This window comes from Amia ocellicauda, chromosome 21 (assembly GCF_036373705.1).
Source record: "Amia ocellicauda isolate fAmiCal2 chromosome 21, fAmiCal2.hap1, whole genome shotgun sequence".
NCBI classification, from domain to species: Eukaryota; Metazoa; Chordata; class Actinopteri; order Amiiformes; family Amiidae; genus Amia; species Amia ocellicauda.
In genome coordinates this window covers 12,144,355-12,168,995 of record NC_089870.1, presented here as the reverse complement: position 1 = coordinate 12,168,995, position 24,641 = coordinate 12,144,355, and the positions used below count along the sequence as shown (strand labels likewise).

The following is a 24,641-nucleotide window of genomic DNA, read 5'->3' as shown; positions in this document are numbered from 1 at the left end:
GCATGTTCAAAGAACTCTAATAAATTACTAAGACATGACCTGCCTCGTCTAAACCCATGTTGACTATCTCCAAGAATATGGTTTTCATTAAGATGTTCCTCTATTTTCTGTCTAATCATTTTTTTCAACATTTTACAAGTAATGCAGGTGAAACTGATTGTTCTGTGTTTTCCTGGCCCTTTCTTGCAGATTGGTATGATTGGTATCAGTTGGCACATCCCCTGTTCTAAGTGTCATTTGGAATATTTGAGTTAGTGGCCTATAAATAATTTCCCTTGATAAATGATAAAACTCATATCAGGATTTGGTTCTCCTCTGTTTGATATGTTTGGCTTTGTAGGAGAATTACAATGAGGAATGGCTTTCTTTTATAATCCCACTGATATGTGGAACATTCTGCCCCCTTTCTTGAAGATAGCACATTCCCACCCTGCTTAAATGTAAAGAAATTACAAATTTACTATATTTTAAACTTGAGGAGTATAATTTGTATGCAGATAGTAAAAGCCTTGTATAGTTGTAACTTGTACCTGCTGTATAGCTTGTACTTTTTTGTGCAAGCTTTTTATCTATCTGGCTAAGGATAGAATTGAAGAAAATTGGATTTTACTGTTTTTATAACTTGTATTTAAAATAATCTGAGGAGACAAAATGGATACACAAAATGTAGACCTTTTTTCTGTACCACTTGTGATTACAAAGAATATCTTATCCTCAATACTGCAGGATTGTTCATCTTCCCCTCTACACAGAATATATATACTCTCTTTTAAAGTTCATTCTGTTTGTTTATAATTTTCTCCATTTCTGTGTCAACACTTGCACTTGAAAACCTATTTGTTAGTTTGTTTTTATTGCATGGTCACAAACAGAAAGAAGCATAAGTCACTCTGATGTGGAAAAAAAATAATCTCTCTAAACGTCTGCAGAAGCAGCAGCATTTAAAACTGCTCTGCACTGTCAATACAAATCATAAATATTCTTCATTGTTTTAGCCTTAGAATAAAAAAAATGATTTGGTATTTAACAGGCTGTTTTCCAAATTGCCTGTGTAAATAAATAATAGTCCGCTTCGTCTGTATTCAGACTTGCAGCTGGCATTTAAAAATAAATACCCATCTGAGTGAGGAGACATCAAGCGGATATTGCTGTATTACAGGGTCATTTCACAATAAAAATCCCATAACTCATTCTCGCCCGCACCATTCATGGGCTATTGGGCCTTTCACATTTCAAGTGTTACTATGGTAATGCAAAACTATTGACTCAGAGTACACCATTTAACAAGGTGGCAATTTGCCATTTGGATGCTGCCAATGAAAGCAAACTCTTTTTGTGTGCCTCCTGAGTGACACATTGTTTGTAAAAGTAATAATAATATTAGAAAAATAGATAAATGCAATCATCTCAATGAACCAAGTGAAATACCAGATGTAATTCCAGAAGAAGTAGGTTATTCCATAAAGATGAAAAATAGAATAAGACCTGGAGATGATGGAATCACAATGGAGATATATTATATATAATTCTGTGACATTAAAGCTTGTAAATACTGGTTTTAGCTCAATCCTTGAATGTTGTTCTTAATAGCTAATCACCCCCTCATTTAGCAGCTTCAAACACATCGCTTGGTAGTTTAAGCTAGAGTCCCACAACTCTTTGAACTAGCTTTACTAAAGGATTGCAATGTTTTAAGAGTCACAAATGAGTCAGACTTGTCAGGTGTCGTGTACTAAATAGCACAATGACCTCTGTCATTTTGAAGATATATTTTTTTTAATAATTTGTTTTTGCAGATAAACCATTCACAAATATTTACTTGTTTGTTTCTGCCAAGATTGTGCAAATGAGGTGTGCCATTAATGAAAATGAGATGTAATGAATCTGCCAACAGTAACAGCACTTACAATTGTGTCAGTTAAGAACTGCGTGTTTAAACAGTTTTGAACAGTAATCCTTTAAAAAGCAATGTGAGAAAATCACTGTAACCTTACGAAAATCTAAATGACAAATCAGGAACAGCTACAAACTGTTTGGGCTCTTGGATTATCTAAAAGTTGACCCGGAGCCTGCCACCCAGAGAAGCAATGCTATCCCAATGGTGGTTAAACTATTATGCACCTTGCTTTTTCTTGCCTCTGGGTCATTTCAGGGGACCATGGCAGCAGTTGCTGGCATCTCCCAGCCGCATTCTCCTGTGCATTAACTGTTGTGCTTGATGCTTTTTGCAGCTCTACACAACAAAGACATCTGTGCTGCAACTGGCCTTTCTTACTACATGTAGACCTTAGTCTTAATGCCCACTTGTGACCTGTAGTCCTTGTTACAATGTTGAGCTTGAAGTAGTACTTTGGGTTGACTTTATCTATCCCATTCAGGTTACTGAATACCTGAATCAAATCCTCATGTAATAGCCTCTCTCCAGGAATTGATTCAGCTCTTTAACCAGTCTATATAAATCAGTCCTTTGAGTCCTTAGTTGCCCTTCTCTTAACTTTCTCCAGAAAAGCATTTTCTGTTTGTAACCTAGTGACCAAAATTGCACACTTGTATGTGTATGAAATAGAAGAATGATGGCAAATAATTGTTGGAAAGAATTTTTGAGACAGACGTTTTCAGGCAATCAGCTTTATTCAAGTGGATCCACATGGAGACCATGCAGGTAGTTTACAAGTCTGACAATTTCCTTGTACAAGCAGTTTTATTGTCCATCTGAAGGGGTTTTATCCAGGGGGAGAGGGCAGTCCTCTCCCTTTCTATTGGAGCAAGCAGAAATACAGAAACAAATGGTGATCAATCATGCAGTTACAAAGTTTTATTAGGAATGTCCAACTTGATTACTCTTAATCTAAATGATCAAATCAAAAGTTGCAAGTTTATGGAGAATAATAAATTACAAAATCAGAGGACGCTTCTACTACAGATACATACACAAAGAGTACAGACAAACATAACATGAACACAATCCATATTCACCCTCAAGTAATTTAACCAAATCCTTATTATATAAAAAGTGAAAGGACAATTTACAGATAATTGATTTAATACATTTTAATAAACAAAAGTTTGTATACACGCATTTATTTTACAAATATAATAAGGTTGACATATTTCTTCAAGTTATAACAGAGTGGGACTTCTATGATGCAAAACATTGTAGTTGAACTTTGCTTAGGTAGGAAGGTAACCCATTTGACCTTTAGAAAATAATTTAAAACAAATTCTGTATCCATTTGTGAAAGAAATAACTTATTTCAAATGAAAGTCGACCCATCCTATCATACGCCAATCACAAATTCACACTACTCATTATTTTGTCTTGAACCTTGAGTGTCATTTCCAAACGTTTGAAGCAGTGACCTAGGTTGTCGGCCTGTTTCATTATATATATGAAGTGTTCCTCTATAATTAATGTACCGCCCAGGGTCTTGTTTTCCTGACCAGTGAGAAGAAGCGGCAATGCATTGTTGCTGGAAGGATGCTTACTGTGACTCACCTGTTTTCTGCTTCAGTTCTTCAAAGCCCGAGGGTGTATTCAGCTTGCTCCTTAATTACCATTAAGTGTGACAGTTAGAACTTAAAAAAAATAGTATTTTTTTCTTCATATTTTTCTCCAGGTTTTGTGAGAAATTTTACTGTAAAACCCAAGATTAGCCCCTGTAGTTTTGAGCTATGCTTGTCACAGTGTTTTTCCTGGGGCCATCATTTGCTTACAGAATTTTGAAGGAACTCAGGCATTAAATTCAACTTTCTTTTGTAGCAGCCTATAATGAGAAATACAGTAATTGTTGAAATGGTAGACGGAGAGGGTGTGAAGAGAACATCTTGATTGTGACTGTCCAAAAAAAAGGACACAGGAAAAATTCATTCAAGATACAGTAGCTCAGTTATGTGAATCAAAATGTGTACAAATCATCTTGTCTTTTTTCTGTTGTTACAGAAACCATACACTTTTTATGTAACGTAAATAGAGGAACATGGAACTATCCCATAATAAAGTACAGACTCCATTGTGCTTTGAAAAATTGGTCCACTGTCAGACCACACAAACTGATAGAGAAAAGTCAACAAAAGGAGTGCAAACTTTAGGAAGCTTCCCATTACAAAATCCATTGGGATATACAGTGCCTATAGAATGTCTACACCCCCTTGAACATTCTTTTCACATTTTGCTGTGTCAGTGCCTCAGAGTTTCATGCATTTAAATTAGATTTTTCCCCACTTATCTACACACCATACTCCAGACAGTCAAAGGGAGAAAAGTTTCTATTGTGTAAAGAAATATTATAAAATACAAAAGTGATATATCATAATTGGATAAATCTCCACCCCCCTGAGTTAATGCGTTGTGGCCTTTGGCACCTTTTAAACCTTTTTACCTTTGGCAGCAATTACTGCTGGTTTTCCAACCAATATTTGACCATTCTTTTTACAAAACTGTTCAAGCTTTGTCAAATTCCTTGGGGAGCATTTAGGTCAGGGCTCTGACTGAGTCACCCAAGGACATTTACGTTTTTGTTCCAGTTTAATTTTGGCTGTGTGCTTCAGGTCATTCTCATGCTGAAAGATGAACTTGCATCAGCAGCAGGTTTTCCTCAAGGACTTTTCTATACTTTGCTCCATCATGTTCCCTATCCTGACCCAGTCCCTGCCAATGAGAAACATCCCCATAACATGATGCTGCACTACCATGCTTCACAGTATGTTATGAGCCCATCATAACACTATGCATTTAGGTCATAGACTACAAAAGGTTTTGTCACATGGCTACAGATTTTTTACCTGTAAAGTACATAGAACTCTTAAAGTTACACCTTCTAAAATGATCAAGGGGCTGCATAGCTTACTTATGATGTGGAACTTGCATTGTGTGAACCCCAACCATCATTTGTGGAGGGAAAATTATACATGCTAAACCTTGCTAGTACCCTTGATTTAAAGTGTGATCTTGGGGATCTTTCTGCATGTGTATTATGCGTCATAAAAGAGAGCAACACTATATTAAAGAAATGATGAGGACACGGGCAAGACTGCCAGGCCTATGTGCTCTATGAATACTCCTCCAGTTAGTACAGGAAATAATCATAATGCCTTATGGAGGAGGAGGTTCCATGAAATACAAACACAAAAAGGATATAAGGCGCTACAAGCAAAGTGAACAAGACATTGAGAGTATTTGGGATGAAGAAAGAATGGAATGAGTGGAGGATGGCTTGTCAGGGAGCCTCACACAACGAAGGCCAAACATTCCCATAAACAAAACATGTTGACACGGGTGACAGGTAAATCCAATTAAAACAGCACCCCAAGCTCTATACTGTATGTGGTTCTCTAAATGACTAATAAGAAAGACAGTTCCTGCTTTCCCAAGAGCATACAGTGTTCTCTTTTCTGTGTAATAAATAACTTTGTCAATTTCACTATATCAAACATTTGACACATGTGGTAAATAAATTAGAATGAAGATGCATTTGTCAATAATCCCTGATTCAACATATTGTTAAGATACACTTTGTTATAAAGGTCTGCAAAGGTCTGAAAAATCACATTGAATGTATAGGCAGTATGTGCACTGCGTATAAATTACTCACCCCACACTATGCATTCTCCCACCGAAATCTCAGGTGCAATATGGCAGTGGGTGGGTGCTACTGTTCAGTGGTTTCTAATTAAAAACCAATGACCTGAATTTTTGTTTTATGTTTAGAAAGGCAATGGGAGCCAAATTAGGTCTCTCAATACTGCTGTAGTTTTGCAGTTTGCGCTGTGGACATGGATTGTGAAAAGCAGAGGCCTGAGGGTGGTTCAAACATAGTGCTTCCAAATAACACAAACACACACTAAAGGAAGTATTCACCCCCCTTTGACTTTCACATTTAGTTTTTGTTTTCCTTTAATTTACACAACCTACTCCACACTTTCAATGTGGGGGAAAATGGAAGGGTGAAAAAACAAATCGATAAAAAATTCTGAAAAGTCTTCATTAGAGAAGTATTCACCACCTTTGCTATGACACTTTAAAATAGTCTCAGTAGTAACTAATTGCCCTCAGAATTCACAAATTAAGTTGAATGGAGTCCAGTGTGTGCAATAAAACTGGTTCACATGATTTCAGATTAAATACACCTGTCTGTGTCCCACAGTTAGGTTGTGCATTCAAAGCAAAGGCACTACCATGAAGACCAAGGAGTTTTCAAAACAACACCATGCTAAAGTTATGGAAAGGCACAGATCAGGGGAGGGGTGTAAAAAGAACACAAAGTCTATCATTAAGAAGTGAAAGGTATACAGCACCACCCAGAATTTGTTAGACCAGGCATAAGAAAGACATTGGTCAGAGATGCCATTAAGAGGCCAATGATAACTCTGAAAGACCTACAATATTCCATGGCTGAGATGGGAGAAACTGTCCAACTGTGGTTTTATCATGTATTGACTCAGAGGTGAATACTTCTCTAACCGAGATGTTTAAGTTTTTAAATTTGTCATTAATTCTTGTTTTACAATAAATATTCTCTTGCCTCCTCAAAGTGTTGAATAGGTTATGTAATTAAAAGAGGAAACATCCCATTTAAATGCATACAAATTTCAGTTTGTAACACAAGATATGTAAAAGTCCAAGAGGGGTGAATACTTCATATTGCAAACTAGTATAACAATTGATTTAATAGTCTTTTTTAGTCTTTTTGTTCCTATCAAGTGTGCCTCCAAGCAGCCTCCACCCCTAGGAGCATCTTCAAGAAAGCAGCAGCCGCAGCACCATCTGCTGGTGTTAAAATACAATTAGAGAGAGAGAGAGAGAGAGAGAGAGAGAAAATAGGGGGCTTGCACAGTGTTGGGCTCTTAATATAGGCATCTGGGATGACTGAGAACAAAACAAAATCAGAACAAATCCTTAGCTCATTGTTAAGCCTAGCTCTTCCTTGAACATTTTCAGAATTTCTGTTTCCATAAAGGCGTCACAAAACACAACACAACACAACACAAACAAACATCACAAAAACCCAAATCCTGTTCCCAGTCCATTCAAAAAGTTTGTCTGTCATCATTCTGCCCTCCCTCATTCCCTCATTCCCTCATGTGCTCCTACAACCCTCTCACCAAGGAGCAGAGACTTCCTGCTTTTATGCATTCAACTGACCAATAATGGAAGTTCTCCTGATCAGGAGATCTCCCAGGGCTTCTGGATGATGTAGTGTGACCCGGGTCAGCCATTTTGCCCCCCTGCTACCACTACGCACCAATATTTATTAGTATCTAATTAATCATAAAGCTACTGTTTCATCTTCATTAAAATGGTTTGAATAGTATGGCATGCCTTAGCACTGAAGGTAAACCAAACATGTTTCATGATGCCAATTACAAAGGTATAGAGTCTGACTTAGTTACAATAATCCACGGTTAAATAAAATGACTAGGTTTGATTCTTTTGTATGCCCAATGGGGTATAATAATTACCTTAGGATGTGTTTGATATATCTTACATTTTCCTTTTTCCTTCAACACTGTAAATGTGATTCTATACAGTTGGCTTTGAAATCTTCTCCTGGGTTCGACTGACGCTTTAAAGATTTAAGATGCCTGGCAGCTGTCATGTACACTGGCAGCTGAAGGCTATGGTGGTACATCAACCAATTAACAGGAAAACAGTTGTGAAAGAATGGAAAAAGATGTGCCTGCGCCTCCCTTCTCCAAGGACCTCCGCAGATACTTTCAGGGGCTGCTTTATTAATCTGCTCTGTTGCAAAGGAACCACTGATAACTCACTGATTTATATTCTCTTTGACTGGCTGATGTCTCTTAGCTTAAAGTAATCTTGTTGTGTTTTAATGTGTGGCTTTCATTACATCAGGAATGGGTTTGGCTTGAATTTCTTTGATTTATCCAGCTTGGTTTGTGTTTTTTTCTTGGTCTCAGTACAAGTCCTCCATTAGCTTCAGAGGAAGCATGCAGTTGAAGGATTAGTAAAGGATTGTGAATTTGTGTACTGCCTTTTACTGACTGAGGGGGCAGTGAAAAAGTTAATTAAATATCTTCTTTGTACTCATAGTATGCAATACAGCAGTGGTCTCCAATAACATCAGTTATTAAGCAGTTGATATGTTAGTTATTGATCCATTTCCATTTAACAAATTATCCCTAAATTACTGAATTTACTAAACACTTGCTAAATTGATCTTAGTGATATAATTCCAAGTCCTTTTAAATTCATGATTTAAGGGTGACCTTTAAAACGTCCTGGATTGAGCTATCCAGGACCCTATGATAAAGCATCTTATTCAGAAGAACGTATTTGATGTAATTGGTCTTCATGGTATGTTCTTTTAGCACCGATATCCTAAGGGGGATGTATACAGTGAGGGAAAACATTATTTGATCCCCTGCTGATTTTGTATGTTTGCCCACTGACAAAGAAATTATCAGTCTATAATTTTAATGGTAGGTGTATTTTAACAGTGAGAGACAGAATAACAACAAAAAAATCCAGAAAAAACGCATTTCAAAAAAGTTATAAATTGATTTGCACGTTAATGAGGGAAATAAGTATTTGACCCCTTCGACTTAGTACTTGGCGGCAAAACCCTTGTTGGCAATCACAGAGGTCAGACGTTTCTTGTAGTTGGCCACCAGGTTTGCACACATCTCAGGAGGGATTTTGTCCCACTCCTCTTTGCAGATCCTCTCCAAGTCATTAAGGTTTTGAGGTCACTCCAGGACCTTAATGTGCTTCTTCTTGAGCCACTCCTTTGTTGCCTTGGCTGTGTGTTTTGGGTCATTGTCATGCTGGAATACCCATCCACGACCCATTTTCAATGCCCTGGCTGAGGGAAGGAGGTTCTCACCCAAGATTTGACAGTAAATGGCCCCGTCCATCATCCCTTTGATGCAGTGCAGTTGTCCTGTCCCCTTAGCAGAAAAACACCCCCAAAGCATAATGTTTCCACCTCCATGTTTGACGGTGGGGATGGTGTTCTTGGGGTCATTCCTCCTCCTCCAAACACAGCGAGTTGAGTTGATGCCAAAGAGCTCGATTTTGGTCTCATCTGACTACAACACTTTCACCCAGTTCTCCTCTGAATCATTCAGATGTTCATTGGCAAACTTCAGACGGGCCTTTACATGTGCTTTCTTGAGCAGGGGGACCTTGCGGGCGCTGCAGGATTTCAGTCCTTCACGGCGTAGTGTTACCAATTGTTTTCTTGGTGACTATGGTCCCAGCTGCCTTGAGATCATTAACAAGACCCTCCCGTGTAGTTCTGGTCTGATTCCTTACCGTTCTCATGATCATTGAAACTCCACGAGGTGAGATCTTGCATGGAGCCCCAGACCGAGGGAGACTGACAGTTATTTTGTGTTTCTTCCATTTGCGAATAATCGCACCAACTGTTGTCACCTTCTCACCAAGCTGCTTGGCGATGGTCTTGTAGCCCATTCCAGCCTTGTGTAGGTCTACAATCTTGTCCCTGACATCCTTGGACAGCTCTTTGGTCTTGGCCATGGTGGAGAGTTTGGAATCTGATTGATTGATTGCTTCTGGCTCCCAGGTGTCTTTTATACAGGTAACGAGCTGAGATTAGGAGCACTCCCTTTAAGAGAGTGCTCCTAATCTCAGCTCATTACCTGTATAAAAGACACCTGGGAGCCAGAAATCTTGCTGATTGATAGGGGATCAAATACTTATTTCCCTCATTAACATGCAAATCAATGTATAACTTTTTTGAAATGCGTTTTTCTGGATTTTTTTGTTGTTATTCTGTCTCTCACTGTTAAAATACACCTACCATTAAAATTATAGACTGATCATTTCTTTGTCAGTGGGCAAACGTACAAAATCAGCAGGTGATCAAATACTTTTTTCCCCTCACTGTACATGCATGATACATTCGGCATTAATTTATGAAGTTTTACATGAAACAGAAAAGATGAGCTGTGTTCCTTTCAATTTTGAAATGAGAGAATGCAAAAAAAATATATTCTCTGTTGCTTAGAGGCTAGTGAATATAGCAAAACCCTCAAGGGAGATTAAATAAATATGATTATTGATTTCAGGATTTCAAAACCTAGTGTGATTTGTAACACCTCTCCAAACTATTATATTACTGGAACCTCATCTAAGTAAGAATTTAACATGTTGATAAGGTAACCAGGATCACCTTGAACACAACGTGTTACTTCTCTCTGGGTTTATGCTGGAAAGTTGAAAATAATGCTGAAATAAAATACTCCCAGCTGTTTTGACCTTTCTGTTACAGCTGAATATGGGGATGTTTTTCTTTAATTTGTGCACATAACTCCTTGTTCAATTAGTCAGTGTAAAAGTGTGAGATTTGTCACATACAGCACCCACAAGGGCAGCTCCCGTTGTATTCCACTTAATCATTTTTAGTTATTAGATCTTTGCTTTATGACCTATTGTTTATTCACCAGGAAGTGCCACATATCAATGCTAAGACAGCTTGTTCTCGCTCAAAAATAGGCTACTGTAATTTGGTCCCAGAGGAGGCCATAACATTGAACCCTAATCCTTTTTAAAGTGAGGTGCCAAGAAAACAAAATAAACTTTGCTCTCGTAATTTCCCCACCATGAAACTTAAAACTATGGTTTAAGTGTGAAGTCAATCAAAGTGCATTTGGTGCAATAAAACATGCCAGCAAAACATAAAAAACCTGGCTTGCCCAGCTCTCGATGAGCCTTTTGGGACAGCCTTAAACTAAATAATACAGACAGAAATAAATGCATATTCTTGCTTTGAACTCATTTCAAATCAATTGAGCTTTCCAATGTCAATTGCATGTAAGTATGTTTGTTTTAAAAATTGCTCTATTTACCATGCAATCTGAACTGAACTTGCCAGACTAGGCCTGACAATGTAAGCTGCATCCAGCACTAGAGTGATTGGACTTTGGATAAGAGCGTAATACTGTTACCATGTTGCTTTAATCCTTTGCCCTTTTCCTGAAGCCTGCCTTACCATTTCTGTCAATCTATGTCCATACGTTTCATGAAATGGATGGCAGACCACACAAGGTTAGATTTTTTATTTTGTTTTATTCATTTTATTATTTAATCTCAGTTACTGCTGCAGTGAGTCCCCTTCTTTGACCGTGACTGGGAGCTGGAATTGCCTGTGTGCTTTAATCCCAAAAAGTGTCCTGATTGGTCATCATGCACAGTGAAATAAATCATGCAGTGTTTCTCAGCATTATTATTATTATTTTTAGTTTAGTTATAACATTTTCCTCCATTTAACGTATACTATATTATGTTCTTTGATGAATGTACAATTTTGAGCAAGGATATCCTAGCAAATCGACAAGGAAAATGTAAAAAAGAAAAAGTAAAAAATGGGCAGGATTAAATCAAAAATGTTCGCAAGGTGTGATCGTGAAAAGTTGCGGAAGAGTCGCAGGAGGGAATCTCGCAGCTCAGCTCCTTGCTGAATTAAATCTAAAATATGAGGAGCTGCGAGTGGGGAGGAGACGTGTTTTGCTGCGTGGCTTCCAAGATGGGCAGGCAGGGCGAGAGGCACCGCAAGCCAATCACAGTGTCTGAAAGGGGTGGAAGAGCAAGATGGTCCTGCGAGAAGCAGAGATGGGTCAATATAGCAGATAAACACAGCGATCTGGTGATCTGTGCTGTGAATCCACAGCATTAATCTCCCCGTTGACACAAAACTACAAGCCTATACTTCATAGTGGTTACAAATATGAGTAGAAGAAAACATAATAAAATAAAAACCAAAGCCGCCATTGATGAAAGCTGTGTAGTTATTATTATTATTATTATTATTATTGGTAGATGCCCTTACCTAAGCGCTATCTATTAGCGGTTGGTGTGTTGGGTGAATAACAGATCAATGTAAATATTTTATTCAGTGTCCACTTACAGTGAGGGAAAAAAGTATTTGATCCCCTGCTGATTTTGTACGTTTGCCCAATGACAAAGTAATGATCAGTCTATAATTTTAGATAGAATAACAACAAAAAAATCCAGAAAAACGCATTTCAAATAAGTTATAAATTGATTTGCATGTTAATGAGGCAAATAAGTATTTGACCCCTTCAACTTAGTACTTGGTGGCAAAACCCTTGTTGGCAATCACAGAGGTCAGACGTTTCTTGTAGTTGGCCACCAGGTTTGCACACATTTCAGGAGGGATTTTGTCACACTCCTCTTTACGGATCCTCTCCAAGTCATTAAGATTTCGAGGCTGACGTTTGGCAACTCGAACCTTCAGCTCCCTCCACAGATTTTCTATGGGATTAAGGTCTGGAGACTGGCTAGGCCACTCCAGGACCTTAATGTGCCTCTTCTTGAGCCACTCCTTTGTTGCCTTGGCTGTGTGTTTTGGGTCATTGTCATGCTGGAATACCCATCCACGACCCATTTTCAATGCCCTGGCTGAGGGAAGGAGGTTCTCACTCACGATTTGATGGTACATGGCCCCGTCCATCGTCCCTTTGATGCGGTGCAGTTGTCCTGTCCCCTTAGCAGAAAAACACCCCCATGTTTGATGGTGGGGATGGTGTTCTTGGGGTCATAGGCAGCATTCCTCCTCCTCCAAACACGGCGAATTGAGTTGATGCCAAAGAGCTCAATTTTGGTCTCATCTGACCACAACACTTCCACCCAGTTCTCCTCTGAATCATTCAGATGTACAGGCCCGTCTGAAGTTTGCCAATGAACATGTGCTTTCTTGAGCAGGGGGACCTTGCGGGCGCTGCAGGATTTCAGTCCTTCACGGCGTAGTGTGTTACCAATTGTTTTCTTGGTGACTATGGTCCCAGCTGCCTTGAGATCATTAACAAGACCTTCCCGTGTAGTTCTGGGCTGATTCCTCACCGTTCTCATGATCATTGAAACTCCACGAGGTGAGATCTTGCATGGAGCCCCAGACCGAGGGAGACTGACAGTTATTTTGTGTTTCTTCCATTTGTGAATAATCGCACCAACTGTTGTCACCTTCTCACCAAGCTGCTTGGCGATGGTCTTGTAGCCCATTCCAGCCTTGTGTAGGTCTACAATCTTGTCCCTGACATCCTTGGACAGCTCTTTGGTCTTGGCCATGGTGGAGAGTTTGGAATCTGATTGATTGATTGCTTCTGTGGACAGGTGTCTTTTATACAGGTAACGAGCTGAGATTAGAAGCACTCCCTTTAAGAGAGTGCTCCTAATCTCAGCTCGTTACCTGTATAAAAGACACCTGGGAGCCAGAAATCTTGCTGATTGATAGGGGATCAAATATTTATTTCCCTCATTGACATGCAAATCAATTTATAACTTTTTTGAAATGCGTTTTTTTTTTTTGTTGTTATTCCGTCTCTCACTGTTAAAATACACCTACCATTAAAATTATAGACTGATCATTTCTTTGTCAGTGGGCAAACATACAAAATCAGCAGGGGATCAAATACTTTTTTCCCTCACTGTATTGTCATGTATCTAAGTGAGACTAGAATTAGAAGTTTGCATTTTTTAGCTCATTTGTACTAGAATGTATGATTATTGTATTTTGAACAGATTGTATTTACTACACTTTGAAAATGTTTCTTGTGGAAACTGTATCTCGCCCCAGAAAAGGGCGTCTGATAATAAATACATAATACTATAAAACAATAACAGCAGCCTTGACCTAGAACCCACAAGGGAACAGAAAACTGCCTTTTGTATGTGGGAGTATGGGGATTGAAGTTAGCAGGGGCTGAATTGGCGCCTGCTTAGCGGGTGACTTGTAAGGTCAGGGAATCAGTCATGCAGTGTTGCCATGAGTGATCAAATCTTTTAATATGCTTCAGAAATACCTCAGTGGCCTAATAGGAGATCTCATATCAAGGTGAAGTATACAGTATATCAATCTTCAGGCATTTGAAATGTCTGCTCTTGCTTGAGTTACATTCACTTATTATACTTAATCTTTATCCATTTTTTTTTCTTTCTTTCATAGGACCAACTGAAAGCTGTGACAGACAGTTAATGAAGCTGTCCAGCACAAACTGACTCACTTGTGTCCATTGCCTAATTGCTAAGTCTTTCTCAGGCCGATTGTGAGACTGCAGATAGCATTGCTGGGCTGTATTCCTCCTTTTTAAATGGTCATGTCTCCTCTATGCCAGCTCTGAAAACTTGGTTATCCATCAGCTCGGACCTGCTCTGAGTAAAAATGTATACAAGAGATGCAATGCCTTCTATCATGGGGGACTGCAAGTTTGTTGATGCGACCTGTAAATCACATGGGACAAGTGCTGTTACCTTTCAAATTGACCAATAAATGACTGATGGATGGTGTATATATTTACCATTGCATTTAAAAAAATTCCTCAATTGAATCCTTCTCATGGGCAACTATGTTTACAGAAAAAGTAACATTAAAAAAGGCCAGTATGAAAGTGCACAGCAACCTTAAGGTTTTATGTACTGCCAAACCTTCTGCATCATTTAATACTTTCAGTGGTAAATTCTTTGGAAAGAAGACTGAAAATCAGGTATAAAAGGCTACCAAAGTCTCATACCTTGCTGTTGCCCTTTTCAACAAACTGAGGCCCCTATCTATGCTAATTAAGCTTTTTACGGCATTCTGCTAAACAAGTTACCATATTTTTGAAACCCTGTATTCAAAGTGAGCTTGTCACATGGTATACTTGTTGCATCTTTATATTTAAGTCACTTTACTCCTATTGTACATCTCTGCATCTTCAAAGAAAATTATACTACTACATATCTCAAGTAATGTGGATTTGTCCTCAAATGAATAAAAAGACTTCAGATACTCTCCTTTTCCTGATTAGGTTTCACACAATGACAGAAACACCTTGTGCCTCATTAGGTTTGCAACACTTTAAATAGAAGCTCACTGGTCGGGGGGGAAATAATCCTTTTTTGTTCTTAAAATCAATTAATTTTGAAGGACAAAGTGGGTGCAATCTGAAAATGGTTTTCTACATCAGCTGAATATCATGCGTAGAGAGAAATGGAAAAGGGGGAGGAGCTTAACAGTGGTTTAAACAATACAATACCATTTTGTCAATTGTTCCTCCCCTTGTTTGTTCACAGACACTTAGTAAGCTAGGCACCAACTTTATACATGACACCTCAGTTAACATTTTTTGGTTGTTGTTGTTGTATTAGAAAGAACAGGTAATAATCTCAAACATTGACTGAGGTGTGGGTGTGAATATAATCACCAAACCTTTTGTATGTGGAGTGATATCATGTTCTCAGGCAGTGCTCTGTGAAAGATAAAGAACTCAATCTTCTACAATTCTAATTGTTTCTTGAAATGTGTGTATCTGGTGATGTAAGTCTTCTTGGGCAAAGGTGTTCCGTAATAAATGATTGGTTGAATTAATTAAATATATAGGCAATATACACACATAGGTAGTAATAGTAATAATAATAATAATAATAATAATAATAATAATAATAATAATGTATTGTTGTGAGATAAGTATGTACAAATAGGAATAAATGAACAGAGCAAATTAAATTAGTGGCCAGTTATTTGATAAACTCATTGGAAAAGGGGATAATGTATTAATCTTATTACTCCCATTATTATTAACTGGATTTTTTAACTGATACGTCTTATTTCTAAATGGGGAAGTGTTTTTCAGTTTTGACCCTGTAGTAGTATAATGTTATATTGTGTTTAATGTTTCCCAAGAAAGAAACAACAGCCCTTCTGTACAACTGTAAAGTAAACGGGGGCCCTGCATCAATAGCCTGCATTGTAACCTTTTGCAAATCTGCGTCCATTTAAGAAATATGATATGTATGGAAAGAAAAAAAGTAAACCTTGATTCACTTGTGTAGCAGCACCACAGGGGCTACTTTTATGTCAGAAAGTATAAAATAACATCACTGTAGGGAGGATTTTCAACAAGTGAGACAACTGAAGCCAAATTACTTTTGTATCATAGATGAAACAAACAAGATTCCTGAAGTAAAAGGTCAAAAAAAGGTATATAGTGTTTCTCTTTTCTGGAACATGTTGTATGATTTTTTTTTCACAAAGTGCAAGTTTTGAGTTTTTACAAAACATTTTTACATTGTGTGTATATATAAATATATATATATATATATATATATATATATATATATACATACATATATTGATGGTTTGATTGCTGTGTTGCCTTGTGGAATTCACCTTTTCATGATTTATGGGAAATTATAATTATGAAGTGCCCTAGATCATTTGGGTGCACTTCATTGTCTTTGCCTGTGATGTCACTCTCTGGAGTATTCCCATTTAGGTTAACACAATGTTAAACTCAAGTAGATGAAACGTAGCTGTAAACAATTGCGTTTGGGGAAGTGAGCAACTAAGAGTATGTTTCTCAGAGGAACACGTTAGATGTTGATGAATTGCCACTGCCATAAACGGAATTGCTTATGCTCTTTGGCACTGCTTATTGATGTACTCCAAATATTGTTTCAATAATGTGTTCTCCTGGGAAATTAGTAATGTGGAATGTACTTTGTTCATTATAAAACAAAGCTAATTATTAAACATTTGGGAGAGGTAGCTTCCAAATGGATTTCATTCAAAGCTTGTGTGAAATTTTGATTATTCTGGGTGTAATTTAGATTGAATTTATTGGGTAGGGGTAATCTGACTGTATAATTATAAACAACAACATTTCCTTTCAACTTGCAGACGTTTTTTGTATTAATTGATTAATTATTCCCTCAGTTACCGCACTGTTTGAAAGCAGTATGGGCAAGTACAAGTATGAGTATTGATCGTCTGTTTTCAACTGCTGCTGTGCATGGATTGACTTGCATGTTGTTTTTTCCACAGAATTCCTGAAGGCCCCATTGATCAGGGTCCTGCAGCAGCTGGCCGGGTTCGCATTTTAGAAGAGCAGCTCATCAAGGCCAAAGAGCAGATTGAGAACTTCCGGAGGTTATCAGGAGATGGTCAGTGACATACGCTTGCCTATAGGGGTTTTAGATGACAGACAATATACACTCACCTAAAGGATTATTAGGAACACCTGTTCAATTTCTCATTAATGCAATTATCTAACCAACCAATCACATGGCAGTTGCTTCAATGCATTTAGGGGTGTGGTCCTGGTCAAGACAATCTCCTGAACTCCAAACTGAATGTCTGAATGGGAAAGAAAGGTGATTTAAGCAATTTTGAGCGTGGCATTGTTGTTGGTGCCAGACGGGCCGGTCTGAGTATTTCACAATCTGCTCAGTTACTGGGATTTTCACGCACAACCATTTCTAGGGTTTACAAAGAATGGTGTGAAAAGGGAAAAACATCCAGTATGCGGCAGTCCTGTGGGCGAAAATGCCTTGTTGATGCTAGAGGTCAGAGGAGAATGGGCCGACTGATTCAAGCTGATAGAAGAGCAACTTTGACTGAAATAACCACTCGTTACAACCGAGGTATGCAGCAAAGCATTTGTGAAGCCACAACACGTACAACCTTGAGGCGGATGGGCTACAACAGCAGAAGACCCCACCGGGTACCACTCATCTCCACTACAAATAGGAAAAAGAGGCTACAATTTGCACAAGCTCACCAAAATTGGACAGTTGAAGACTGGAAAAATGTTGCCTGGTCTGATGAGTCTCGATTTCTGTTGAGACATTCAGATGGTAGAGTCAGAATTTGGCGTAAACAGAATGAGAACATGGATCCATCATGCCTTGTTACCACTGTGCAGGCTGGTGGTGGTGGTGTAATGGTGTGGGGGATGTTTTCTTGGCACACTTTAGGCCCCTTAGTGCCAATTGGGCATCGTTTAAATGCCACGGCCTACCTGAGCATTGTTTCTGACCATGTCCATCCCTTTATGACCACCATGTACCCATCCTCTGATGGCTACTTCCAGCAGGATAATGCACCATGTCACAAAGGTCGAATCATTTCAAATTGGTTTCTTGAACATGACAATGAGTTCACTGTACTAAACTGGCCCCCACAGTCACCAGATCTCAACCCAATAGAGCATCTTTGGGATGTGGTGGAACGGGAGCTTCGTGCCCTGGATGTGCATCCCACAAATCTCCATCAACTGCAAGATGCTATCCTATCAATATGGGCCAACATTTCTAAAGAATGCTTTCAGCACCTTGTTGAATCAATGCCACGTAGAATTAAGGCAGTTCTGAAGGCGAAAGGGGGTCAAACACAGTATTAGTATGGTGTTCCTAATAATCCTTTAGGTGAATGTATATGTTCTGCAAAAGTGACGGGTTTACAGTCAACAACGTTAAGAAGTGGTGTAAGTAAATAAATATAATAATAATAAATATATATATATATATATATATATAGATAGATAGATAGATAGATATGCACACTTATGACCCAAAATTAAACTGATTGACTATATCGCCGCCCACCAACAAAACCTCCAGTCTCTCAATGTGCAATCAAGCAATTAGAGACATCTAGAGATTGTCCTAACTGAAACACCAAAGACACGTGCAAAATCTGGAAAGCTTTTTTCGTTGCAAATTACGTTACTGATGGAGATCAGTATTTTATGCTGGCCGACTGTAACTTGGCCTCAAGAGCCGTTACTGATGCCTCTGGAAATTCTGGTACTCTTCATCTGTAACCATCGCATGAAACATAACACTGCATTGTGGATATTACAATTTATTTAGTCACTACCATTGCAATTCTTTAAGCAATATAAAGCATTCAACACTAAAAATATTGATAAAGGATTGTTTATCAACATTAGCATTATATTTCATTGTGGCATTAAAATACTATGATGCTGAAAAGCAATTCAGCTGGGATGACAACAAAAATGTAACCTTGCATTGTTTAACAACATATATATTATATTTCATTAAGCACAATAAATTCACTATATCCTGTAATGCAATAACCCGATATTTGTTGTATTTCAACATATGTATTGATTCATGTTTTGTAATCTGAATACATAAGCGGAATACTTATATTGCATTACTACCCAACATTGTATGAATATGTATGTATGTATGTATGTAAAGGTAATGGGCATATATCTTGCACCTGATAGCTAATATTGCCTGCAGTTAATTTTCTACAAGGGCTCTCATCCCTTGTGTAATGTGAGTCGTATTCTCCTCCATGGGGTAGCAGTGTTTTTTTACAGACTTGAATGTACAATTTGTTTCCCATGTCCACTTCCTGGTAGTTAGATTTGGGAAATGTTTTCAGAAGCTTTTTATTCTGATACAGATGACTAGCATTTCAGATAGCAATCTAATCAGAACAGGAATATCCTGCAGTGCACATACAGTGGAATATCCAATAACCAAAGAAAAATAAGTTACTACAAGAGACAGAAGAATTCAAACTCTTTTAAATTTAAAATGTTAGTCTTTTAAATGATATCTAGCCTTCACCCTGAGATCCTGTCATGTTTTTTCTAGGGCTTTATCAATACATTCTGAAGGTCTAAAACACATAACTGAGAAAGTTTACACCTTTAATTGAAGTTTTCATAATGTATTGATTATTGGAAGTGATATCTTCTGGTAATCCATATACATGACATAAAATATTTAATTTAAATTTAAAAACACATTCATTTGACGTTACTTACACAGACAAAGCACATATTTGTTATGTATCATTTTCAAGCAGGTTAACATTCATAATTTGAAACTGGATAAAGCTGGATATTTAAAATTACCATTAATAAAAAGCAAAACACAAATGAATGGCAGTAGTAGTTTGATCTTATAGGAAAGACAGTATTATCACTCAAATTTGCAAAGAACACATACATAAAAATAGCAATTTATGAAATCATTCCGCAATTCTGCAAAAATCGTCCCCCATCAGTAAACCAAAATTAAATATTTAATATATTCAGACTATTACTATTGCTACAACTGGGCAGTCAAACCAATAGGGCGGTCAGTGTGTTGGAAACAGATTACTTTCGTATCTGGTCAAACAACAAAATTACTGAATTTGTCTTCACCGTGGCAGCTTGAGTCATTATTATCAAGTCAACCAAGTGTTAGTGTTTCTAACTCCATATTCTCACTCCTTGATAATAATTATAGTTAGTACCATAGTTAGTGTTGATATGTAAATTATGTTTTTTGCTACCTGCATATCGGACGTATCCAAATTCAATCCATTGATAAGTAAAATCCCTTTTGTAGTGAAAGAGTATGTATTATAACAGTTGAAATGTGTTACCTGTCATTCTGTTTCAGTGTTATTCTGTACCAATGCTGGTATGACTGGTATACTTACTGCAAAATTAATAATCAAAAACTGCTACAAATTACTACAGATAGTAATACATTATTTGTTTTCACGTCCCATCTCTCCACAGTTTAGTTTGACCAAATGTATGTCTTTCAGTAAAATATAACCCTCAGTTAAGAAATTGTTTGTCTTACAGCAAAGCCTCTTACGGTGTTGCCTTTATTGTGATGTTGTTCAGCATGCTTTTGACAGGAGCATAGCTTAGAAATATACTAAAAGCATTCACTTAAATGTTTTGTATGCTTTCTGTGTCCCCATTCAAAAGCAAATGTTTGCCTTTCACACTTAGCTAAAGATTGCTGTCCTGTGTGGCATACACAATCATTTTTTGTTTTGTTTGTTTTTGTTCAACTTGGCTTTAGCAGCAGGGCCTGGGAAAAACCATGAGATGTTACGACGCAAAATAGAAAATGGCGTTAAGGAGCTGTGGTACTTTGTGAGAAGTGAATTAAAGAAGTTAACACACATGGAGGCGGGTGACCTCCAGAAACACACTGATGGATTACTAGAAGACCTGGGGCATCAGCAAAGGTATGGCAAAGGACTAAACCCATTCTGCTCTATTTTTGCTTTGATTAAGCTCTTAATATTCCTCCTGAACAGTAACATACACCTACTCAGGTTCTGAAGTGCAGTGCTAGACCTCAGATAAAAGCGATACAAACAAATACCACACATAATAAAACAAAATCGCCTCTTACCTTGTTGCTCTGAATGCATCTAATCATTATATTATAACAGTATAACCCAAGACATCTTTATAATGCCACAATACCAGTCTTCCTGATACTTTCACAAATTGTTATGGAAACTGTATTCAGTTTATGAAGGCTAATTCCCAATTCCTTTAATATCGCATCCTGTCTCAAAGTGTCCAGTTATCAATATTGGGGTTAGAGGTATTGTATTCTAAATTAGTAAGGCTTCACTTACTTACTTCACTTCACTTCTCGTTAAGCACATTAACGCATACATATTTTCACTTTTTCTGATGTACATAAAGGTTTGAAACAATAATAATAATAATAATGAAAATATTGTAAAAACGGTTTTGGATTAAATTGTAACATTTTCAGTACATCACAAATACAATTTTTGCCATTGTAAACACAAACATGTTTGAACCGCTGGTAACATAATATGGATTCAGTCAGTATGCTTAGACATTTTATTAATTTATTATGAAAAATGAATCAGTAAATACATACATACATAAACTTTTAAAATCTAAAATCCAGCACTGAGAAAGCCAGTTCTCATCAGTTGTTCTTAGTTTTTCTCTTATTAAAATTACGCAAGATTGTATTTTGTTTATAATGTGTACATGACACAGGACCTGACATCAGTACGTATAGTTGGTATTTCTAAAATACATTTTTCACTCTTAGAAAGCAGCTCTGGCAGGACAATTTTGTACACTGGCATTGTAGAGATGTTTTTGAACACAGTATTATTATTTATTGATTAACTACAACCACAGCAGCAAGATAGAGAATTTTGGTTTTATTTATTTTTTGTTACCGCATACTAACCCTTACAATTTTCTCCTACTACATCTGTCAGCCTGCATGGAGCTCTGTTATTAATGTAAGCTCTCCGAAACAGATTGACAAATACATTATTGACAAACTTCTCAGTATGCATCACTGAGGCAGTTTGGCCCTTGCTCAAAATCACACTCTGCGATGTTCAGTGTTAATGTTTATCAGGTCTAAAACATCTGCTTGAATTTTTTTTTTTTAAAAGCACAATGCTGCTATTCTGCTAATGTTACAATATGGCTATACTGATAGCTTTTGGTTTAGTGTGCCTCTGGACCCTGGAGTTTCATTATAAGACTGTTAATCTACATCTCTTTGTATTTAACAAAACTATCACATCTTTGTTTTCATTCTTTGCATTGATAAGTCAATGTGCTGCATGTATATTTAATATAAATAAATACATAAATTAAAGTAACTATTCATTACCAAAAAAACAAAACAAAATGCATACACTAGAAGCACTTCATTTGAATCAACATTTTGTCATTGTTATCAAACACATTCAACAGAACAAAACATGGGTGCATGATATTTCACATTTAAGTCATTCACACACATATTAATTCTAATAATTCTAATAATATTTATAATAAAAATCACTGTGAGCCAATCACATCAGTTGTTACTGAAGCTAATATGGAGGATGGGAGCCAAAACAGATCCACACGAGAGAACATAGACATCAATAAGTACGTTTACCAACCCATGTTTACTATGAATATAATATTTACTATGCATAATTGTCAAATGTTTGTTATAGTTTAAGTTGGTAACAAAATGGTATACGCCTACATACTGTACTACTACTACTACCACTACTACTACTACTACTACTACTAATAATAATAATAATAATAATAATAATAATAATAATAGCCTAAAGAAACAGAAAATACAAATGATATGTTAAGAAGGAAGAAAAATACACAATAATAAGCATCCTGTCCCGTAAATATCATGCAGACCTCCCCATATGTTTTATCTGAAGTGGTTCATGTAAATGTTATGGGAAGAAAATCTAAACTAAGCTAAGACAAGAAGAGCTTGCAAGAGCATTTGCAGGTTGTTTTCTAAAGTATTTTCTTGATTTATTACGGCTAGAATGTGACCACTCCCACAAAATTGTTGTGTAGAACAAGATTGGCGAGAAGGTCGTTTGGCATCGCAAATCATTTTAGAGTTGATAGTATGAAAATTTAAAAAAAGGAGAAATCCATTTGCCGTAATGCCGCTAATGCTTCAGCGAGTGATTAGCAGCACACACCAAATATTTTTTAATTAAACAATCCCTTATAAAGGTTACAATTAGTAGTGTACAGTATGCTTATTATCTCAACTTTGCTTAATGTCAAACTGTGGCCACGAAGCAGAGAGTTTTAACTTTTCACTTTGTTTGAGTCCAGTCATTCTCAGCATCTCATGAATCTCTGTGAAGCTCAAAACCCACAGGCTCTCTGAGGGCCACTACAATTAGAATCAAATTGCTGAGGATTTGGGTGCCATGGGCTTAAATGTGACTCCCCCTTCGGCATGAAATGTTCATCGACTTCAAAAAGGGTTTACAAGGCCAATACAAATTCATGAGCTCAGAAGTTTGTATGTCCTGGTTTACTGGCAGAGTCAAGTTATGAAGTGTAAAGGTAAAAGTTTATCTGTGAGAACATGGAGGACACCGCATTTTAGGGGAATACAGATTATATAGTATTTCAACTGGAAGATGAAAGAATAATTAGAAAATACAAAAAAGGTGGAATATGTATATATTTCAGATATTTGAAAGATAAGACTCCAACTTAAACAGTAAGTGGTCAAATAAGCAAACATTCTTTAACATTTAGATATGTGAACCTAAATAATATTAACAACATTAAGTTGTGGCAACATTTCCTTGGAAATTTGAAATTTTCCAGTTAGATTTTTAATTGTATATATCTATATCTACATTTACAGGCCTTTTGGTTATGCTGTTGATTAATCTAACTTAAAAGATGTTTATTCAGCAGCATCTGGAGAAAAAAATGCTTGAGGACCATTTGACTATAATTGCTACAATTTCTTATTCGTAATAATCGCCAGTAGCCAAACCTGTTCTGAATCACCTCAAGTTAATTTTCTAGTTTTTTTAAGGTTGCCAAGCATTGCATTTTACAATTCCATGACCTATAGCGTTTCAATATGTCTTTTTCTCTGTTGGGCAGAGAATTCCTATCCTGTGTAGATATTTAGTGTAGTGTGGAAGTCAGTCATCTTATAATGTGAGATGGTTGTGAACATTTGCCCTGTGACTTTCTTTGCAGGTCAATCATGACAGATCTGTACTACCTCAGCCAATCTGATGGAGCTGGCGATTGGAGAGAGAAGGAGGCTAAGGACCTGTCAGACCTGGTTCAGAATAGAATAACATACCTTCAGGTACAGTATGGACCCTATAGCTTGCAAATAAAATATAATGTGTTAAAGGTTTTGCAGAGCAGTGTGTGTGATACAACACAAAACAAATATATTTTAAACTCTGCTTTTGATTTCTTCTACAAGTTCTCCATCTGTGCTGATTTGTTTGTCAAAGGTAGACATAATTGTTGACATCTTCTAGTATCTTTTGATCCACTTCAATCTTAGATTTAAAGAGCTACTGAACATGACTTTGGTTTTATTCAAGTTTATTTTGAGTCCAGTTTTCTCACTTATATGCAAGAGTTCTTGAACATGAAGCTGCAGATCGTCAGGTGTTTTTGCAAAGATCAGCAATTCCTAAGTTGTTCAAATCAGCTCAGCTTATCTTGATTCACTTTTTCTTCCAATTCCAAAGTCTTGAACACTTCAAGGATTGCTATGAAGAGTTTTGGAGAGA

General features: G+C 37.1%; 1 protein-coding gene across 6 annotated transcripts in view; it reads left to right on the top strand.

Annotated features, from left to right (window-relative positions):
• fut8a (fucosyltransferase 8a (alpha (1,6) fucosyltransferase)) overlaps positions 1 to 24,641 on the top strand; it is a 252,183-nt gene that overhangs the window by 183,691 nt on the left and 43,851 nt on the right. For 5 of the 6 annotated variants that reach the window (XM_066694455.1, XM_066694453.1, XM_066694454.1 and 2 more), the window contains 3 exons: positions 16,803 to 16,921; positions 20,609 to 20,777; positions 24,088 to 24,202. In XM_066694455.1, the coding sequence (XP_066550552.1) occupies positions 16,803 to 16,921; positions 20,609 to 20,777; positions 24,088 to 24,202 (403 nt within the window). The remainder of the gene's footprint in view (positions 1 to 16,802; positions 16,922 to 20,608; positions 20,778 to 24,087; positions 24,203 to 24,641) is intronic. The other variant, XM_066694458.1, reaches the window with a different exon arrangement.